Source organism: Convolutriloba macropyga, chromosome 12 (assembly GCF_964194025.1).
Source record: "Convolutriloba macropyga chromosome 12, txConMacr16.3, whole genome shotgun sequence".
Taxonomy (NCBI): domain Eukaryota; kingdom Metazoa; phylum Xenacoelomorpha; order Acoela; family Convolutidae; genus Convolutriloba; species Convolutriloba macropyga.
The window spans coordinates 44,851,187-44,872,480 of record NC_134479.1 but is presented as its reverse complement, the minus strand read 5'-3'; the positions used below and the strand labels follow the sequence as shown (position 1 = coordinate 44,872,480).

At 35.4% G+C, this 21,294-nt stretch overlaps 2 protein-coding genes across 3 annotated transcripts in view; one reads left to right on the top strand and one right to left on the bottom strand.

Annotated features, from left to right (window-relative positions):
- The window catches only part of LOC142350579 (uncharacterized), a 25,921-nt gene extending 20,187 nt beyond the window's left edge, over positions 1-5,734 (top strand). For both annotated transcript variants that reach the window (XM_075402442.1, XM_075402441.1), the window contains exons 10-13: positions 415-554; positions 4,656-4,679; positions 4,910-4,976; positions 5,431-5,734. In XM_075402442.1, coding sequence (XP_075258557.1) covers positions 415-554; positions 4,656-4,679; positions 4,910-4,976; positions 5,431-5,500 — 301 coding nt within the window. In that variant the 3' untranslated portion in view covers positions 5,501-5,734. The remainder of the gene's footprint in view (positions 1-414; positions 555-4,655; positions 4,680-4,909; positions 4,977-5,430) is intronic.
- A 3,910-nt stretch (positions 5,735-9,644) lies between these two features.
- LOC142351166 (uncharacterized) overlaps positions 9,645-21,294 on the bottom strand; it is a 61,524-nt gene continuing 49,874 nt past the window's right edge. Inside the window, exons 22-29 of the mRNA XM_075403282.1 lie at positions 19,403-19,508; positions 18,996-19,051; positions 18,202-18,280; positions 17,595-17,861; positions 16,756-16,937; positions 16,058-16,276; positions 15,089-15,278; positions 9,645-9,957 (exon numbers count right to left, since the gene is read on the bottom strand). Of these exons, the coding sequence (XP_075259397.1) occupies positions 9,856-9,957; positions 15,089-15,278; positions 16,058-16,276; positions 16,756-16,937; positions 17,595-17,861; positions 18,202-18,280; positions 18,996-19,051; positions 19,403-19,508 (1,201 nt within the window). The 3' untranslated portion in view covers positions 9,645-9,855. The remainder of the gene's footprint in view (positions 9,958-15,088; positions 15,279-16,057; positions 16,277-16,755; positions 16,938-17,594; positions 17,862-18,201; positions 18,281-18,995; positions 19,052-19,402; positions 19,509-21,294) is intronic.

Here is a 21,294-nt window from a genome sequence, read left to right as displayed (position 1 = left end):
CTCTCTCGCTCTCTCTCGCTCTCTCTTCGCTCTCTCTCGCTCTCTCTCGCTCTCTCTCGCTCTCTCTCGCTCTCTCTCGCTCTCTCTCGCTCTCTCTCGCTCTCTCTCGCTCTCTCTCGCTCTCTCTCGCTCTCTCTCTCCTCTCTCTCTCTCTCTCTCTCTCTCTCACACACACACACACACACACACACCACCACCACCACCACCAATAGATTATGCACCCCCCTCCCCCCAACATCACCAGTACATTATGCACACCCCCCCCCCCACACCACACACACACGCACACGCACACACCACACACACACACACACACACACACACACACACTTAGAGAGCATATGCCAATAATTAACATGCACTCAATGTGCGTTGTAAACAATGTGCAACCCACAAGCTGATACCCGATTCCAGGTACATCTACAACTACTGGATCTGGATTTTCTTCTACGTCCCTTTCTTCATCTACCTCTTCTGGGAGTTGGTGAGACTGCTGGTGGGAATATGTCTTCTGCCTAACAGATACGACCTCTACCCACCCCCATTCTATTCAGGCATGCAAAACAACATAAACAAATAATTTGCACGAGAAAAAGCTCGAAGAAAAGTGAAAGAAGTGAGATTAAAACTGTGATGTACAATAATGTAAATAAAGTAAAGCAAAAAGACGGTGATTCAGTTTACATCCCAACTGATTAAATGATAGGAAAAACAGTAATTCAGCTTCAGACAGCAGTTTGCACATCCTAGTTTCACGAAATTTGAAGAAACAAGGAAACATATTAAAACCAAAAAAGTTTTTCACTTATGTCAAATACTAACAAAGTTGTGGCTTGGTTTTAGGACCTAATGCTCACGCTCATATGGATATGTTTTCATTCATTCTTTTCTTTTTTCCTGTCTCTACTTTTGTCTGCAAACGTAACTTCAAAAAAGTCTACAACCGTCTAACCATCATGAAAACATGTCTTAGTAGAAATACTAGGTCCCTAGATCACATAAGCTTCTTATTAACTGTACAAGGGCATATATTATTCCTACTATTCATACAAGGTCATATATGATTTGTATGATCTGTTGTCATACTAACATCATACACAATCTCCTAGTTATGATATGCGAATCAGTTAAAAAATTATTTGGAGCATGATAAATATATAATGATTATTTTTGATTGAAGTTGCAAAAATTTCTTACTATTCATACAAGGTCATGTATACGTAAGACATTGACAAAACTCCTTTATAATGTTGCAAAAGGGTACTGGAATCAGCACTTTACAATTAAAGACTACTGTGTTCTTCCTTATGCACACAAAAACAATAGTGTCACAATTCAAACTAGTTTACAATTTTTTTCTGTTCTTGTTTAATAGCCGCCGTCAACCCCTCAACGGCTATTTTTTAAGCGCTCTCTTTTTTTTAAATTACGTTTTTTATTTTACATAAGTCACGATTTTCACGTTTGACTTCTTACTTACTTCACACTGTTTCAACTGAATGGATTTTAAATTCTTTCACGCATTCAATTACGCAATGTGATGAATACTGTCAAAGTGAAGAGATTGAATCCAATAGAGACGGGATAAACCAATAAAACCCGGTCATTAAGTCGTTGAGAGTTAGGATATCAAAGTTTCTTGGTGTGTTTGCTGGCTGACATTGGTAATAAGCGTTTTAACTTTCAGTTTAGAAGCTGAATTAAGTGTTGTTTTAGAATGCAACTGAAACTACACGCCAAACTAGAACACTTTTTGCCACTGAAAAAAAAAACAAAAAATTTCGGTCAATATATCTTTTTTTTGTTTCAATCCCGACTTTTGATCAAGGGCGTCAACGGCAGTTATATTCGAACAATCTGCCGGCTATGTTTAATTGCTCTTGAACGCAGTTCATAGCAATTATTGTAAACGTGTGTGTCTTTTTTTATGCAAAATTTTCGCTTGACGGTTTTGACTTTTCGAGTGACTTTTACGCCCTTGACTTTTTGCTTTTCGCGTGATCTAAAATTCTCTCTCAATCACAATTTCAAGCAGCTGAACTCAATTGGCGGCAATTTAATACTAAAAGTCAAATAAAAAGTGCGCCGAAACTGGTGTCATTTTTTTACTTTAAATCTTAATAGTGGTATATGTTAACCTCTAATATGGTTATTTGAAGCCCACTATAGAAGTTCTTAGTCCCATTTAGGCTACCCCCCCCCCCCCCCGACTGAAGCAGGCTGCAATTGATTAGAGCTCCCACTAGTCGTTCAAGAGCAACTCTTCCGACGTTTAGTCGGTTATGTTTTTTTTTCAAAATTTGCCATAATTAGTTAGTCTAAGCTGTCTCGAGACAGACTTGGGCTTGTGTTGTTTTCCCTTTATTTGTAATTTCTAAAATGCTTGTGACAGCTTTTTGGAATCTAACTAAAAGTTGTAACACGGGCCCAAATGATTCCTCGGCACCAAAAACTCAGACATTATTTTTTGGATATAAAATATGTAAATTTCATGGTAATGATACGTAGATCATGGATTAATTTTTTAACTCATGCCAGGATCTATAAATATTGTTTTGTGGAAATACGTTATGGTTCGAAAGACGTAGATGATTGTTGTTTGACTACACAAAAAATGGTTTGAGAACATTTTCTCTTCTCAAGTGACTTTTTCATGCTTTTTTAAATCGTTTTGAGAGATCTTAATTGCTCTCAATGTTTGCCTCCTTTAAAAAAGCGATTGCCAGAGGTTTATCATCAAAGACGTTGTTGTGGAGTGGTCTCGGAGTCGGCCTGTCTTTCGAGAGAATTTTATCCGATTCTAGTGGGTTTTTATTCTTTTTCAAGGTACTTATATTTTTAAAATGAACGGTAAGATCTATAAACTATCAGATACGGACGGTCTGGTGGTGAAATTAATTCTTCACAAATTTTTGTATGAAGTTAAGCCCGCATTTAACCGGAAAAGTAAATTGTGTTCAAAAAAATATGATTGTTCAATGATGCATTCTGAAATCAGACTCAAATGGTGTCCACTATCATAATGATTACATTTGAAAACTATTTGGTCGCTTTGATTGAGTTCGGATAGTTTTTAAAAACCATTCGCATTTTTTAGAGCACGTTCATAAGATTGTTGCCAACAAACTGTTCTGACTTTACGACTTGCTTAAATTTCTGCTTTTGCTAAGCTCAAAAAGCAAGCGTTTGGCGTCAATTGATTTGTACAGCTAACCCTTCACTAATGTAGCTTCAGAGCTGAAAAGCCAAGTTGCGCAATTGAGAACAAAAATCAGTAGTGAAAATGTGAGAGAATTTTCTGAAAAAAATGTTTGTCCGTATCCGAGATGACGAGAAAGGGAATGAGTTGGAAATCTGGTTGTACACTGTTTGCGATCGAGACTGTTTCATTCTAATAGATGAAGGAAATAAATATTATGATCAAGCTAATCCTAGGTGAACAATTGCTTTAAGTGACGTATTCTATGCAACTGATCGGATGTGAGCAGTTTTTTAAACCGCTCTGATTACTTTTGTGCTTCTTTTAGGCATTACAAAATTTTTAAAAATTAAACAATTTTCAAATAGTTCTCTATATAAAAGATAGATGGTCTAAAACAGCAGGAATTGGTTTACGAATCACCTTCTTCTGATGCCCTGTGTAATTTAAAAGATTTTTAGTTTGAGAAAAAACATCAAGAATAGCTGTACTCCAGCAGCATCGACAACCTCTATAATGTATTTTGTTTTTAAAGAAAGCGACTGTCATTTTCTTGCGACGACTATCAACTCTAGCAGTCCATGTATACAACCAACTGTTTTTCCCGTCAAAAAGAAGGCTCAATTAGTTATTTGTAACAGAACTCCAATTTCAGCTAATTCCCATTCCAGATGATAACCAGAGTTGTATAATGCTCCAGTAATGCTCAATTATATTATTCTAATTCGTTTGTAACGGCTGCTCTCCTATCAATGTTAAGGAAAGCTCTACACCGTCCAGTTCCTTTCAACTAGTTCCAATCTGACGGGATATACGTTTTGCGGTTAATTTGTGCAAACTTTATTATCCGCTTTAGCCCGTTATTATATTTGATACTCAATAACACCCATAGATAATCATTCATCTTTGCTATACAGTAAATTGCTTCGCTTGAAATAATCGAAATACTTAAGTTTCGAATAACCAATTAGACAAAAACTATAGATTTTCAATAATATTTTTTACTAAACAACTAAGGGAATAATAAACTACTTGTTAACGAGCTATCAGTAGACGCACAGTTTGGTTTATAAAATAAGTAGCATAAGTCTAACTTATTTTACGGGACTACAGATTTTTTAGTAGTCCCGTAAAATTGAGTGAAATTTCGAAAAATGTGTAAGTGACGATTCAAAAATGAGGAAATTTAACAGTGAGTCACTCTGCCAGTTAAAGGATTACACGAGAAGGGAACAAACTAAACGCGTTATGTGATCTGCGAGAAAAAATAAAAAAAAATTATCTCAAATTTAATTGTTGTGAAAGATTTTACTAAAGAAACAGTTTTCTCAATCGGCCTCAATAGTTTCAGAATCGAAACACAGTTAGGCTTCGTTAAAATTAGTATAATTGCAACATCTAAAAATGAATATTTGCACCAAACAGTAATTCGATATCAGTTTTGAGTTATTTTTAGGACCCAATGCTTACAACCCAATAGGTAAGAAAAGATCTGCATCCTTTAAATCTTCACACTTTCGTCTAAATCTTCCCTGCGCAGAAATTTTATTTCACTTATACTCACAATATGATCAGGTACAAAGGCGATTGTCAGAAACCATAAAAAGGACTTTAAGAGCTTAGGACGAGTAGCTGCTTTGATGCGCCACAATTTAACCCCCCACACCCCCCCCCCCCCCACCGCGCCCTATTCAATTTTTCTCCTTTTAGGTAATCAAGCACCATATCAGCCGAGTGGAGGAAACTGTTACTGTCCTACAAACCCACTCTACAGCAAGTACGTTTGTTTTTGCCCAAAAAATAAAAAAAAGTTTTTCAGAAATGCAAAAATGGTTAAAATAAAAAAAACAATGACAGTCTAACGGAAAAAGTTGTAAATCTTTCACAATCATAACCCCCATTAGTGGCCATAGATTGTATAAACCACATTCCTGTAAACATTCAGTTATGGCATTTGCTTTTACGGTGCCTTGTCATCAATCATTCATAGCAAAATTTAGGCTTTTAATTTATGTGAAGGTGCTATTATGAGAAACACACAAAAAATTTTTCAATTTGAATAATTATACCCTGGGAGGAAATTAGTTTCTTTCACATTATATTCGTCTTATATCAATCACTCGAATTTAGGCTTAGCCCCCCATGACCCTAATTGCACCATAAGAGGGGTTGCTATATTTCCGTGAGGGCGGGGCTATAATGGGAAAAACCCAAAAAATGTTCAATTTTAGCGGAGGTAACATGGGTGCAGTTAAGACTCCGACGGGACCCCATCCGCCCCCTGCAACATCATCCGTTTGACCTTCGAATCAAACTTCAAATGATACTAACTTGGTACTAACGAAGCGTAAATTCTTTTCATCAGCAAGCGCAAAGCGTTCAACAATTGACAACCAGAAACCGATTCAGTTCAAATTCGAAAAAACCTAATCTGATTAATAGTGTTTAACCAATCAATAACAAAGATTAATTTTTTTTAACTGGAAAAGAGGAAAGCTGGAAACAACTGTTGAGCAAAAATTTGAATATGTCTGATTTTACTATTAATGAGCTAACTACAACAAGCTGACAATTTATGAAAGCTCTCCTATTTATCAATAAAATTAGGTTCTTCCTTCTCTGGGATCGGTTGTTAAAATCAATTGAATTACATACATTATTTGTTTAAAACTATCCATTGCTCAAAACTTACTGCATTAGAAAACTGAATTAATTAAATACAAATTGACAAAAACTCACTGATGACAACGAAAATGACGGCCTTAAGGTGATATATCGGTTATGTATCATACTGATGGAGTCACTGGGAACTTCTGGCATTAATAGAGAACTTCCGTACCGCTTGAGATGTTTGGAGGTTTGAGGCAGCTTTTGAAGTGACATATGCAGAGCCGAGCGTTTATAGCGTGTCCCATAAAGTTGAAATAAGCGATCGTTTCAAAAGCCACAGGTTGGAGTTCAAAGGTCAAAGTTCAAATTTAAAACATGTAGAAAAAATTAAAGAATAGAAGCTTAATGGAAAAAAACGTTGCCATTCAAATGACCAATTTGATGCTCACTTGCCTGTTTTTGACGTTTTCGAACGTTCGCTTATTTCAACTTTATGGGACAGACTATAAAACGCTCAGTCCATGCAGTGCGGTTTAACTTCTGTCTCAGTGTCTATGAGTTTATGTCATAGTGCTCTTTAGACCGTGTGCTGTCAGGCATTGAAGTCATTCGCTATACAGGAGATTGAATTAAAAAGGTGTGATGGGGGGGGGTTGGGGGTAGATTCCAACGTCCAATATATAATTCGTAATTTAATTTCTGTCGAACAAAATTTGATGTGCTGATTGTCTTCGTGTGTGTTTTTTAGGACTCGAAGAGAAGAATTGGCTTCTTTCTATAGGTTAATGAGGCTCAGCACGTCTGTTAAAGCCTAGAAATCTGACTTTTATTAGTTGCTCCCGAACGATGTTTTTAGCAATTATATTAGTTGTCTGGTCTTTCCATGCAATTTCTCGCTTGAATGAGTTTTTGTCTGATCCTTTTGACTTTTCGTCCTCAAAAACGGGATGAACAGGTAACTCCCGGAGGCTATATAAGGTCTTTTTCGGGCTTTTTGACTTGCTAGACTCGAAATATGCGATTTATCAAAACCGTTTTCGAGAATAAATTTAAGTTGTGAATGGCGGTTAGTAGAGTTTGACCCCTTTCAGCCCCCCTCAGCCCCTCCCGCCACATCAGCTCCCCCACCTTCATAACCCTATCCCAACCCCTGCACCTGTTCTCACCCATAATACAGCGAAATCGACACCCACTCCCCGCTAGTCAGTCGTTTGAGATCAATTCATTTGTTTTAACCTTCAGCCATAATAATCTCCATAGTTTTTTAACCATTTAAATAGACTGCTAACTTGACTTCAAAAACGGATCAAAATGGCAACGTCACACAGGTTCTCTGAGTGGGCTATCTTAGGGCTTTAATTTCAGCCAGTAACCAATGCGCTCAAAACTCCCCCACTTGCCAGTCTTTTGAGTGCAATTCGTACGACAATAGTCTGCTTTGTTTGAGTAGATTGGCCTGTTAATAGTCCCCTCTTCTGCTACCTTCCAACAGTAACTGACGCAACCAACCCACCCTCCAACTCCTAGTCCCTGCCAGCTATCTTAGTCCATCCTCAACAAAAAAACCCTGATAAATGCTGCAAATTTTTTTCTATTCCCCCTGTCAAATACATTGACAAGATATTTTGTTATAATTGATTTTGAACAAATAAAATTAGCGGAATGTAATTCTTTGAGCCGCTCGTTGTAGACCCCCAACGATTTGGCTGGAGAAAATCTTTTGACAAAATTTATCAGGTAAATTGGACTAGAAAATTTTCGAAATGTCAATTTTTTTGGGATCTTTTTTTTAAAGTTACACTGATTCATGTGTGCAAGTGCGTGTGTTAGTCTTGTGTTTTTTGAACGATATTTCAGCTGACCTCTTTGACTCTTTCTCCTTTCTATTCCACTATCACTAACGCTGAAAAAAATAATTTGTCTCTGTAATATTTGGCTTTGAGCAGATAAAATGGGCTGATTATAATTCTTTGCGCCGTTCATTGTACATCACCAAAAAATTGGTTGAGGAAAATATTTAAGTTTTATTTCATATATTGGAATAGGAAAATTTTTACAATAAATTGCCTTGCACACTTCCTCCAAATTTTGCTTTGAGAAAGTTAAATTTTGTTTTTGTATGTGTATGTGTGGGTCTATTTGTTTGTTTGCGATTTAACTCTGATAATTAAAAATTTGTTCGAGTTAGCTCGAGTTATGGCCATTTTTTGTAACTCAATTGGCAATGTCGATGAATGCTGGCATCAATCAAAGTTACATGCATTTAATTTCTACTTCTCATCAGCTTGATCATTCACATTTTTTTTAAATTTGACGTTGCAGTTTTTAGAAAGTTCCTCACTAAATTTGCTAATCGAGTGGCTGATATTTTTGCTTCTTTATTTGATAAAACGGTCAAATTTATTGTAAACGGCCTTTAAATCGGTAATTCAAACTGGGATTTTCTGCCATGTTTTGGTTATCAATGTTGCTTGCATTATTGGTGTACCGAAAGTTTTCTTGATAAACAGAGACCAATTGCTGAAACAGAAAATTTAGCGTTTATTCGCTTATGACAAAAAGTAGTGATTACTCAGTTTTTGTGAGGCGCTGATGCTTTTTTCGATGGAAAATATAACATTTTAAATCTTAAGTCTATTTTAAAATTTCAGAGCATACATTTTCAATGGTCAACAGACAAAAGTTTGTAGCATTTGAATTAGTCCTGCAATTTTTTGACCGACTTTTTCTCCGTTCTTTTTGATTTTTTGTCATCAAAAACAACTTTAAACAGGTCAAAACCAAAGCGAATTAAGTGATTCAGCAGCTCTGTTAGAGACGTATGCTTTAAGTATAGGATTCACCAAAACTGCTTTAAGGAGACAATTGCAAGTTGTTGCGAGCGTTTCCTAATTTTGAAAGTAAGTTGGACCCCTCAGTCATCCCCACTTCTCACCTCCCCCAACATCATCTCCTCCCCACTTAACCCCCATATCAAACACTGCAGATTTTTTCTCCTGTAACTCAGCGCGCTTGAAACCCCATGCTCATCAGTCGTTTGAGAAGAATCCGCTCGACAATAGTAGCTTATGTTTTAAAATATTTACTGGTTAATAGTCCGTTCGTCTACTACCAGCCTACAGAAACTAACGCGCTCATACTCAACCTCCTACTCCAACATCCTGAACAACCTACCTTCTTACCCCAATCAAGTGAGCTACTTTAATCCAGTCTCAACAAATAAGCCCAGATGCATGCCGCAAACTAATTTTCTATTCCCCTATCAAGAGCGCTGACAAGATAATTTGTCGCTGTGATGTTTCTTTTGAGCACATAAAAAAAAGCTTGATATAATTTTAAGCCGTTTATTCTAGATCACCAACAAATTAGCTGAGGAAAGTCAGCAGAGAAAAGTAGCTGAAAATTTATCATGTATATTGGATTAGGAAAACTTTTTACAACGAAAATGTTTGGGACTCTTGTTTCAAGTTCTCCTCAATCTTGTGTCAATTTGCGTGCGTTAATCTGATTGGGTTTTTCAGCCAATATTTTGTCTGACATTTTTCCTCCTCCTCCTCGCGATGATTATGTCTTTAACTCATTTGACTTCCATCGTAGCATTAATTTTGATCGCGAAAAAGCTAGTGATATGATTAGCCTAATGACTTATGATTAGCCTAATCTTATACTGTTAAGTTAGATTATGTAGTACCATGATTAACTTAAAAACTTTTGGCATTTAGTTTATTCGAAACACCGCACTGGCTAAGTTAATTGAACATATGTATCATCAAATAATATCATCATCCACGTTGTTTCTAATTGGATGGGAAATCTGATTATTTTCAAAAATTGATTGAGATAATTGATTTTTTTATTACGAAATTTGTAAATTTTATGAACACACATCTGTTTTATTATTTACACAAATTTCTATATACAAAAACCAATATAGGAAACAGGTATTCGAAATTGTTCTTAAGTTTGGATAAATTTAGTACTCATTAGAGGCATTTTGTCTCAGGCTGGGTAAACCGGCTTTTATCGAAGAATGACATATAATCCTATCATTCGAAGAAGTTGTCTCGTTGTTTGTTCTCGTTTTCTGCAGCTAGTTGTTCATCTTCCGCAGGTGGATCATTGGCTAATTGTTGCTCCTCTTCAATGTCCTATAATGAACAATCAAGTCGATAGAAGAGGTCATTTTAAAAGATACGAAAATTGTGCTTTCTGAAAATGTAGCTGTAACAAATAAATTTGCTAAATTTTCATGCCAGGCTGCAACTTTGACAACAAACCATATAAATTTCCTCTCTGGATTGTAACAGCTAGAGAAGTAGTTTTTATCCAATTCTTCATATTTACTTATTTGGGCTTAAGAACGTTATAACAGCCAGAAAACTGAATCCATCTTTCAAGCGACAATAAAAGGTTTTTGATTCATAATTATTACCAAATTTTTTCACGTTTCACTTTCTTTGCCTTTTCACGCAGTTAGACTGCTTAAAATTGCTATAGTAAAACTTCATCCAATCTTTCAACATTTTGCTCTCCTTTTTGTGGTTTTGAAAAATTTTAATAACCAGTCATATGATTTCTATATATACGTATCTTTTCTCCGAAGGTAGTGTGTCTCGTATATATTGTTACTACCTTTTTTGTGAGAACTTACCTTATTCAGGTTGCAAAAGGCTCAAACTAAAAAACTGTTTTTCAAAAAGACTGTTCTCTGCAACTTTGCAACCCTGAAAATGGTATAGGTTCTTACAAAAAAGCTAGTAAGAATATATACGAGAGACACTCAAACAAACTAGACCTATGTATGTTTGTTAAACAATCGGTTTAGATTTAATTGCACGAAAAGTGGGAATAAGCTGAGAATCCGACATAATGTTCCGACCCCATTCATCCAAATTTTCGACTCAATTGGCTAACAAATAATGAAGAGATAAAAAATTTCAATAAAAAAACATATTTTACAATAAACCACTAATGGAGACAAATTGTGCCATATTAGAGGACCAATTAAAATTGTTGTCAATAAGACTTCTAGAAAACACAACAAAAAATTCAAATAACAAACATTAATTACAACCAAAATTCAACGTCTATATTTAAGAAAAAATCAGAACAAAAATGAACTCGCATCAGATGAAACCCAAACAAATCAAATCAATCTTTACTTCATTAGAAAAGATATGGAAATTGTCCTCTATGCGACTGTGTAACAGGTCGACAAAAAAAGAGCAAAAGGTGCATAGTTTAAAAAAAAACCTTTCTTTTTTTTTGAAGAAAACGAAATTCAAAGTGATTATTATCATTACATGTTAACTAAAATCACTAAATATTCATTTGCATCTCCATAGGAAGCAACTGAGACCTGTCTTTATCCAGTGTACGTCAATATCAATTCAACTTTGCCGAACAAACTGTTTTTTGAAAAGTCTGTTCTCTGCAACTTTGCAACCCTGAAAATGGTATAGGTTCTTACAAAAAAGCTAGTGACAATATATACGAGACACACTCTAACAAAACCAGACCTATGTATGTTTGTTAAACAATCGGTATAGAACAGGGCTATCACTTTTTAGCCTGCACTAAAGTTAAGACACTAGTTTGAATAAACTGAAGCTTTTATGAAACTAAATTGTGGAAAAAAGGCTACAGTTGGATTTCGGTCAATTTTTGTCGTGGAAAAGTTTGCTTTCCAATTATGCTCGCTTTATGGGCACATATGTTTACAGGCGAATTACTTTCTTTGATTCATTAAGAACTATTTGGTTAAAATGTTGCAACTGGTGCTTTCACTGTTTCAAGGATTGATTTGAATTTTGAACGCGTTATTGAAAATTATGAATATTTTCTTCATCTAATTTTTTTTCATTATCAGCGCTCCCTTTCAAATGAAATATAAGAAATCAGCCCTTTTCAAAAATCCTTCCAAATTCATGCGTATCCTTACGCATAGTGGACACAATATTGATTCTGAAGCTCTGATTGGCCAATTTAACTGTGTTTGCTTAGTGGGCTAAAAAAGCAATGTTTTCCAACTATCTTAATGTAGGTCTATTCGTGTTCAATAATTCAATGTACGGCTTTTAGTTCTCAATTTTTATTAAAAGTTGTTCGAACTTGTTGGATTAGACTTTTATATACAGATTCGCCTTAAGGATCCGGCTTGTTGCCAAAGCGACTGAGGAAAAGATTTTTAGTTGAGATAAATTCCTCCGTCATTTTAGATTACATGAAAATAAGAGAACTTACTATTTACGAGTTTATACTCCTACCAAATAAAGTGAACCATTCGGTTAAATATGCTTCTTTAATTCAACAAAACGTATTTTAATGCATGTGAATAGGGCTTATGAGGTGGGATATGGTGAAAAAGGAACAATTATATTATTTGGTAATTAACTATACACTGCCCTGGTCTAGGTGTCCTTGCTGAAAATTGCTGAAAAAACGTAAGGATTACAGGGAATTGTTGTAAGAATCACTTTTAAAAACTGCGCAGCCTACGTCAACTCGTCGATAAAAATCCCTTTAATTTTTTTTGCGTTAAAAATGTTCTCAAAATTTTGAGCTTTTAGCTGTGAAAATTTTATTATTGCCGCTCCCGTTGGACCGCTTCCCAAAGGAAGCGGCGCATTATTATTTTTTTGACACTTAAAGGGTGAAAATAAAAATTTTGCGCTGAAAATTGCTAATCTTACAAAAATGCACGGCTAAACACTGCAAATCTTGAAAAATTTCAAAGCATATGGTTTCCATGAAGTGGTGTGAATCTGATTCAAACCCAAACTATATATCATGGCTAAAAGTGAGAGGTGAAGCAGCTGAAGAAGTGGTTGACATGCGGGAGGTCAGAGGTTAGAATCTGTTCTAAAAAACTGTTTTTTCAAAAAGACTGTTCTCTGCAACTTTGCAACCCTGAAAATGGTATAGGTTCTCACAAAAAAACTAGTAAGAATATATACGAGACACACTCAAACAAAACTAGACCTTTATTTGTTTCTTAAACAATCGTTTTAGATTTAATTGCCTGAAAACTGGGAATAAATTGAGAATCCAACATAATGTTCCGACCCCGTTCATTTCAATTTTCGACTCAATTGGCTAAAGAATAATGAAGAGATAAAAAATTTCAAAGACAACAATATTTTAGAATAAACCACTAATGGAGACAAATTGTGCCACATTAGAGGACCGATTAAATTTGTTGTCAATAAGACTTCTAGAAAAAACAACAAAAAATTCAAATAACAAACATTGATGACAACCAAAATTCAACGTCTATATTCAAGAAAAAATCAGAACAAAAATGAACTCGCATCAGATGTAACCTAAACAAATCAAATCAATCTTTACTTCATTAGAAAAGATATGGAAATTGTCCTCTATGCGACTGGGTAACAGGTCGACAAAAAAGAGCAAAAGGTGCATAGTTTAAAAAAAAACCTTTCTTTTTTTTTGAAGAAAACGAAATTCAAAGTGATTATTATCATTACATGTTAACTAAAATCACTAAATATTCATTTGCATCTCCATAGGAAGCAACTGAGACCTGTCTTTATCCAGTGTACGTCAATATCAATTCAACTTTGCCGAACAAACTGTTTTTCGAAAAGACTGTTCTCTGCAACTTTGCAACCCTGAAAATGGTATAGGTTCTTACAAAAAAGCTAGTAACAATATATACGAGACACACTCTAACAAAACCAGACCTATAAATGTTTGTTAAACAATTGGTATAAAACAGGGCTGTCACTTTTGGCCTGCACTAAAGTTAAGACACTAGTTTGAATAAACTGAAATTTTTATGTAACTAAATTGTGGAAAGAAAGGCTACAGTTGGATTTCGGTCATTTTTTGTCGTGGAAAAATTTTCTTTCCAATGATGCTCGCTTTATGGGCACAAATGTTCACAGGCAAATTATTTTCTTTGATTCATTAAGAACTATTGGGTTAAAATGTTGCAACTGGTGCTTTCACTGTTTCAAGGTTTGATTTGAACTTTGAACGCGTTATTGAAAATTCTGAATATTTTCTTCATCTAATTTTTTTTTTCATTATCAGCGCTCCCTTTCAAATGAAATATAAGAAATCAGCCCTTTTCAAAAATCCTTCCAAATTCATTCGTATCGTTACGCATAGTGGACACAATATTGATTCTGAAGCTCTGATTGGCCAATTTAACTGTGTTTTCTTAGTGGGCTAAAAAAAAGCAATGTTTTCAACTATCTTACTGAAGCTCTATTCGTGTTCAATGTTTCAATATACAGCTTTTAGTTCTCAATTTTCATTAAAAGTTGTTTGAACCTGTTGGATTAGACTTTTATATACAGATTAAACTTACGGATCCGGCTTGTTGCCAAAGCGACTGAAGAAAAGATTTTTAGTTGAGATAAATTCCTCCGTCATTTTAGGTTGCATAAAAATAAGAAAACTTATTTACGAGCTAGCACTCCTAGTAAATAAAGTGAATAATTTGGATCCTTATACCTCTTTAATTCAACAAAACGTATTTTAATGCATGTGAATAGGGCCTTATAAGGTGGGATTTGGTGAAAAAGGAACAATTATATTAATTGGTAATTAATTATACACTGCCCGGGTCGAAGTGTCATTGCTAAAAATTGCTAAAAAACGAAAGAATTGCTGGAAATGGTTGTAAGAATCACTGCTATAAACAGTGCAGCCTACGTCAACTCGTTGTAAAAATCACTCTAATTTTTTGGCGTTAAGTTTTTGTAAGATTTGCAGTTTTTTGGCGTGAAAATTTTTAATTTCACCGCTTCGTTTGGACCGCTTCCCAAAGGAAGCGGTGAGTTATTTTTTTCGACACTTAAGCGGTGAAAATAAAAATTTTGCGCTAAAAATTACTAATCTAACAAAAATGCACGGAAGCAGTTGAAGAAGTGGTTGACATGCGGGAGGTCAGAGGTTAGAATCCATCTACGGCAGTTTATTTTTTTGTTACAATTCCGGTGAATGTGGTGGAGATGAAAAAATCATGGCTAAAAACCAAAAATCTTACAAAAATTCACTGCTAAAACCTAAACATTTCCAAACTTTATCACTTCCACCGCGTCCATCACTAAAAGATGCGGGCGCTTTGCGTTGACAAATAATTTTTCCATCGCTCTTCCCTGCAATTCATACATTTTTTTTGACAAAACCTCGTCCCGGTTGACTTATTTTTCATCGCAAAATTCTACAAGCTAGCGCCATATTACTTAAACATAGAGGCGCTAGCTTGATTTGATGCTATTAACAGAAAGGTTGAACGCGTAGCCATACCCTTTGTTCCGTCCTAATCTCAATCCCTCCATCGCTAGCCGAGTCTTCCCGCGGTCTGGATTGTGCCGAGATAAGGGAAGTTTCACTTTGATGGTTACCAGAAGCTATGGATGTTGCATCCTTTCTCTCCTGGGATGCAGGTCGAAAGGCATTACTCTCTTCTATTTCATAGGTGTCTCGTAACATTGGCCTGAAATGGTTGCTCGAACTATCTCTAAAAGCCGAAGCGTTTTAAACCCTTTAAGAAATCTGGCAGATTAATTCATACTCCTAATTAGGATGTTGAGTTATGACAGGATTATTCCCCTCAATGTTCTCTAAATTATTTCTAGATTTGCTTTTGGTCCATACTAGTAAAGCTAGTTACTAGAAAGCTCCGTTTTAGTTGGTTCAAGTACTAACGTAGGAACACTTTCTTGTTTCAAGAAGATATGGAAGTTTTTGTAAGTTATAACTATAGTTATATAACAAAGCAACGGTACCAGCAAAAAATAGCGCTGCTGTCCTTTTTCCGCGACGTCTGATTTATGTAGTTTTTGACATGGAGAGAGTATTTTTAAAGTATTCTGCTTTTTTTGAAAATTTATTGTTACAACTCAGTGGTAGCTTCAAGCTTTTGGTCACTTCAAGCTTCATAGACAATTTTGACTGCTTTCGCGGGTGTATTTCGTTTGTCATATATCGATACACCCAAAATGGTCGAAAATTGCGGAGATGAATTTTGCAAACTTGAAAACTTGAAGATGAAAATGTCCGTTTGAGAGACTTATCTTATTTTAATACATGGGGCAGTTCAACTTTTTGAAAATATCTTATGAAAATTGGTTTGTTTCCCTCTGCTTTAAGTGATGTTCACAACAGATGAGTGAGGAAAATAAGGCCAAGTAAAAGTTAAGCACCCGGATCTGACAGTCAGTTAAAATAAGCACTGCGATAATGCTAAGCACTTCAACGTTATAATGATCAAACCTCGGGCTAAACGTGCTCTCTTCTTGACTTCTAATCGAGCTCAAATCTGGGTTGAAAGATGACTGTCTGATATGTGGCACACTTCTCGGCTGATTCTGCTGCTGCTGTTGTGATTGGTCGAGAGCAGCAGCCGATGATGACGTCACAAGAGCAGTGGAGTTGTTCTCTTCTGCAGTTTGAGGTCGACTGGTGATGGTGTTGGAGCGAATGGTTTCAGTGCTGAAAGAGTTTTGATAGAGATGATGTATCGAATTTTACCGCCCAATTTATGAAATTGGTGCCCTAGTGATGAGCGAAGAATTTGCAAGAATTTAAAATTTAAAGAATCTTGCAAGCTGATTAAAAACTTGAAAGACTCTTACAAGTTCTCAATCCTGTTTTTTTTTTAAAATCAGGCCTCTCTTGTTTTCAAAAATCATTTAGAAAAAGTTAATGTTTAGTAAACAGGTTTCAGAACTCCATATCGATGGAAAATAATTCTGTCTTGATTCAAAATCTTACAAGTTTTCGAAGAAATTGATTTTTTTCAAAAAACTTGAAGATCATACATAGTTCCCCGCCTCTCCTGCTAAAAATTTGAATCCGCACATCATTGGAATTTATTGGGATTTTGTTTGATGGAAAACCGGGAAGACATGTTTCAATGTAAAACAGAATTGGAATTTCGCTTGTTAAAATTTAGTTTCACACTGACTCACTCTCTGTGGCTGTTGATGGACACCTGGTCTGCGGCTGGTATCTGGGATATCATGCTCTGTCTCTCGTACTCCATATTTGGGAATACCACTTGGGAAGAGTCAACACCTGGCATGTTTCCTTCGACTCCTCCACCCACATTCGCGGGATTGGGGGCTGCGTTTTTCACCATTGGGACGTTCTCCTTCAACGTACCCCCCCAAAAAAATTGAAAGCTTTGTTGACCCAAAAAAGATTTTTAAAAATTGCTCAAATGGAACATAATTTTAAGTACTTTTTTATGTGGACAAATATTTAGTGTTTATGGAATGACAGTCCCAGACGAAAATCAAGTATTTCCAAACTATCGCAAACGGAAATGTCTTTATGCTCAGATTTTGTGCTTTCATGTCCAGACTTAAGTGCGTATATGTCAAAACCTTCGTAAGTCCATGTTCACACTTTCGTGCGTTTTTTGATGTTTCCAGACATGCAAGGTTGAACGAACAACGCGCCCTTGTTTTTTATTTCGGTCTGGACATACTTGATTTCGTGTGGGACCATGACATGAGTTGATAAGTGTAAGAATGTAATGTTCCGAGCATTTTAAAGCGAAGTTTAAATTATAAGTTTAAAGCGATTTACGTCTATAGGTTTATGCACTAAAAAAAGCAAACGTATCTTAACTCAGGTAAATCTCAGCTCGTGCAAATACAGAAAACAAAATTCTCTCAAAACCTTTTTTACAAAAGGGCTCAACATGCAATGAATGTTTCCGCTCGAAAGAAAAATTCTCTTAAATTTGCCTATTTTCTTCATAACTCAATATATTTGCATTAAAATATAGCTTATTAATTTTTACCCTGTGTGAACTCATCCGACTGTCGATTCGAGGAACCACTGGATGTCCTCCCAGAACCCCCGTTGATGTTGGGTCCTCATATGTCGCCCTGTAACCCCCTCTAGAGGAACCCTGCGACATGAGACTTCTCCTTTCCTCTGGAATTGAGGAAATTCCAGGGTACCCTGGTGGTGCGTACCGGTCATCGCGTGGAATTGGCGGAAGAGGTGGATCTGGTGGAATCCTGGTGGAAGAGCCCCGAGAAGATGACTGGCGAGGACCCCGTCTCTATGAATGAAATTTTTTTTAGCATAGATCTGTATAGATTTAATGGAAAATAGTGTTCAAAGCCTAAAAAAATTTAACTGAAATATTTCAGTGCGCATTTCGGAATAAACTCCGCATAGAATATAAAGGATTACAAAATTTTTCGAGCAAAATTTGAGTGACTGTATTTTTGCATTGTTAAGATAGCCTCTATAAACAATAGATAGCCTCTATAGCGTCTATATTTTTATCGAACGATCGAGCCATATAATTTAAGAAACGCACGGAAAACGGTTACGTCAGCATAAATTTCAGGTAGAAAATCGAAGAAAGTCAGAAAAATTTTCCAGTTTTCTCTTACCTCATTGGATCTGGATCCTCCTCTGGCAGAGTACGGATCCACCCTGGGTGTAATAGAACCCCTTGAAGAGTTCAAATTCCTAAAGCAATTAGATAACATCCAAAAACTGTTAGTTCTATATCTATAGAAATGGTTTTTTAAATTAACGAATGTGCCTGTTCTTGCAAAAGAATTGGCAATGCGTTTATTAATAAAAATTTGACATTTTTGCCAAACTTAAATAAAATCATCGAAAATTAAAGATTTTTTCTCCTGGCTTAGATGATTTATTCAAGTCCTCGTAACAAAGAATAAGCATTACACCGCAGATGTATACCCCAAAGTTCAAAGTTTCCGCCTTAGTAAAATTCGCTCGGAAATTAGATACATAAAATGAACGAAATTAGGAGACATCCTTTGTATCTTACTTTTCGGAAAATGGGTTCCGCCAATTTTGCAAAATAAGAGAACTTTCAAATCGAAAAATAGGTTAAAAGTCTTGCAGCACGTTTTCGCTCACTTTAGGTATCTATTATTTGCATTAAAAGTATCTTTAAATCTCAATTAAGCCTAATTAAAAGCGCGCATTTTGAGCATGCAAAATTGATTTAATAGTCTGTAATAAGCACTTATTAATGATTTAATTCAAGCTTTTAAAGCTTTAAAGCGATTTAAATACAAACAACTTTAAAGACATAGTCGAAAAGCCGAGCCATCGGTTTTTTTCCGAAAAATCCCTCGCTAAAAAAAGAGCTTGTATACCAATGTTGGACTGGCAAACTCAGGGGCACTATAAGTAAGAAAAATGTTCTCACCTGTCTCTGTCTTCCTCAGCTGTGTATTTTTCAAGAGCCTTCAAGGCCACTTCCAACTAAAACAGATGCATTTTGTAGCCAAATTGAACTTCTATAGCAGATGATAATTTAACCACGATCTCGAAAATAAATATTGGTGAAATATGTACTTGCAATTGCAATGCTGCAAATTATATCAAATTTATAAAAATTGTAAATTTGCGTTTTGAAAAAATTCGCGCCCAAGATAATGCAGCCTGAGAGTTGTTCAAATTTTAGTCATCAAAAGAATCTTATATTAAATAGAATTGGTTATAAGATCATACATGATAACGCATCTCTTCGAAAAGATGTCATCAGATAAGTGTGCTATCTTCAAGAAATTAAATCAGTTAAACACGTGAAGTAGTTTTCAAAGACAATCTTACCCTATCGTCCAGCTTCTTCAGCCGTGTGTCCAGCTCCTGCTTGTTTTTGGAACTGGCGTTGAAACTAGTCATCAGTTTTCCCAGTTGATCTTGGGCCTCGACCATCCTGGAATTGACAACAATGGATTCACTATTTCTTGGAGCACTTCTACAATTTATTGTCTTATTGTTCCGACCCCTCTTGAGGGGGGGGGGAACTATATACTCAATTGGTTTTTTTATTCAGACAATTTTGGCCGATCAATATAATAAGCGTAGAGAGTTGTGAGTGGTATCATTAGAAAGCCCGTCTAGCGTAGAATGTGGAAGTAAATTTTTTTTTCATTTTCTGCTTTTTATAGGGAGTTATCGATATTTAATGTTTTGTGATTCAGCTGTTTTTCAGACGTAATTCAGCTTGTTTTTATTCACATTTTTGACCAATTTTTCGTCAATTTTGACCAAATTTTCGTCAATTTTGCTAAAGTCTGTTAAAACTGTAGTGTTATTTACTTTGTCTCTAAAGATAGAGTAGGGTTGCTGAATTGTTCGATTCGAGTTTTTTTGTTGGCTGGAATTTATTCTAAACTTTTCAAATTTAAGAATTTTTTAATCGAAAAAATGGCTTTTTTAGCACACCTGCTTAAAATTTGCTGGATGTAGACACCTTAAGACTGCTGCCATATTCTTCTTAAGCTCAAAAAAATGCTAGTTGTACTCACGTTGGTTTTAAGTGCCTTCTGGAATTATAACTTTGCCAATTTTTGCAAATTTAATTTCGATAATTATACAAAATTCATTATTTAATTTTGAGAAACTGAATTGATCTATTTTGCAACCATTTCAACAATTGAGTGTTCTCCTAGACGAGCAGCAATATCTGGGCTGATCTTGATCTCACGATGGATCCTTATATAAATTTTTTTAGATTTTATTGGGGCGCGACCATTTTTTTTCAAAATATTTCCGCTATTTAAATGTCTTCTGTGTAAATTAAGGACAAAAAATTCAAATCAAGGCTCAAACTTTGACAGATACTATTTACAATAAACGAGACCCAACAAGACTATATTATGGTTTCAGAGTAAATCTCATGGTTTTTATTGCTCTGATCAATTGTTTTCGTTAAAGTTTTGTGGACTTCTTTGGCTTTGCTTTCAATTCTTTTGTCGCCCAATGACTTGGTGTCCCCAATCAAAGATCCAGTTAGCTTTTAGAAGATATAAAAGTATCTAGACTTTTTTCAGTTGTTATCTTTTGTCTGTTATGACTTCGAATATATTTGTTTTGAGAAAACTTCGGTGATTTTTTGAACTTTGCCACTATTTTACCTTATTTCTCTCAACCTGGGGCGCAATCTCAGTAAAACCAGGCGGAAACTAACTTCCCGTGAGTTGTAAAATATTGTCGGTAACAGTTTTATATTCAGCTAATGGTTTCCTTTTTTCGGTACTACGCGTTTTCAATTTTTGTTTTATTTTCTATCATAATTGCATCTTTTATGAGCTTTATTTGTTTCTTTGTCGAATTATCACAATATTGACAAGTCTATTTAAAAAAAGGCCTTCTAAGGAAAATGTCTAACGTTGGAAAAAGCGTACCTCGATATGCTAATTCTTTATGTTGAATAGTTTATGGTTTTTGGGCTGAGACACAGTTATCTTGCAAAACATTGTGTGTTTTTTTGCGCATGTTTGTCTCTATTTTCGTTGTTATACGCTATATACCCAATAACAGTAGATCTTAATTGCCCCGAGACGTATAACTCACAACCTAGTTAAAGATTTCATATTATAGCTGTTTGTTTTAATGACTTTCAAATTAAATTTTTTAAAAAATTTTTTTTCATCTGTCTCCTTTTTGCTTTTATTTTCGTCACCTTGTGACTCAATCTCACTCAAAAGAAGTTCCAA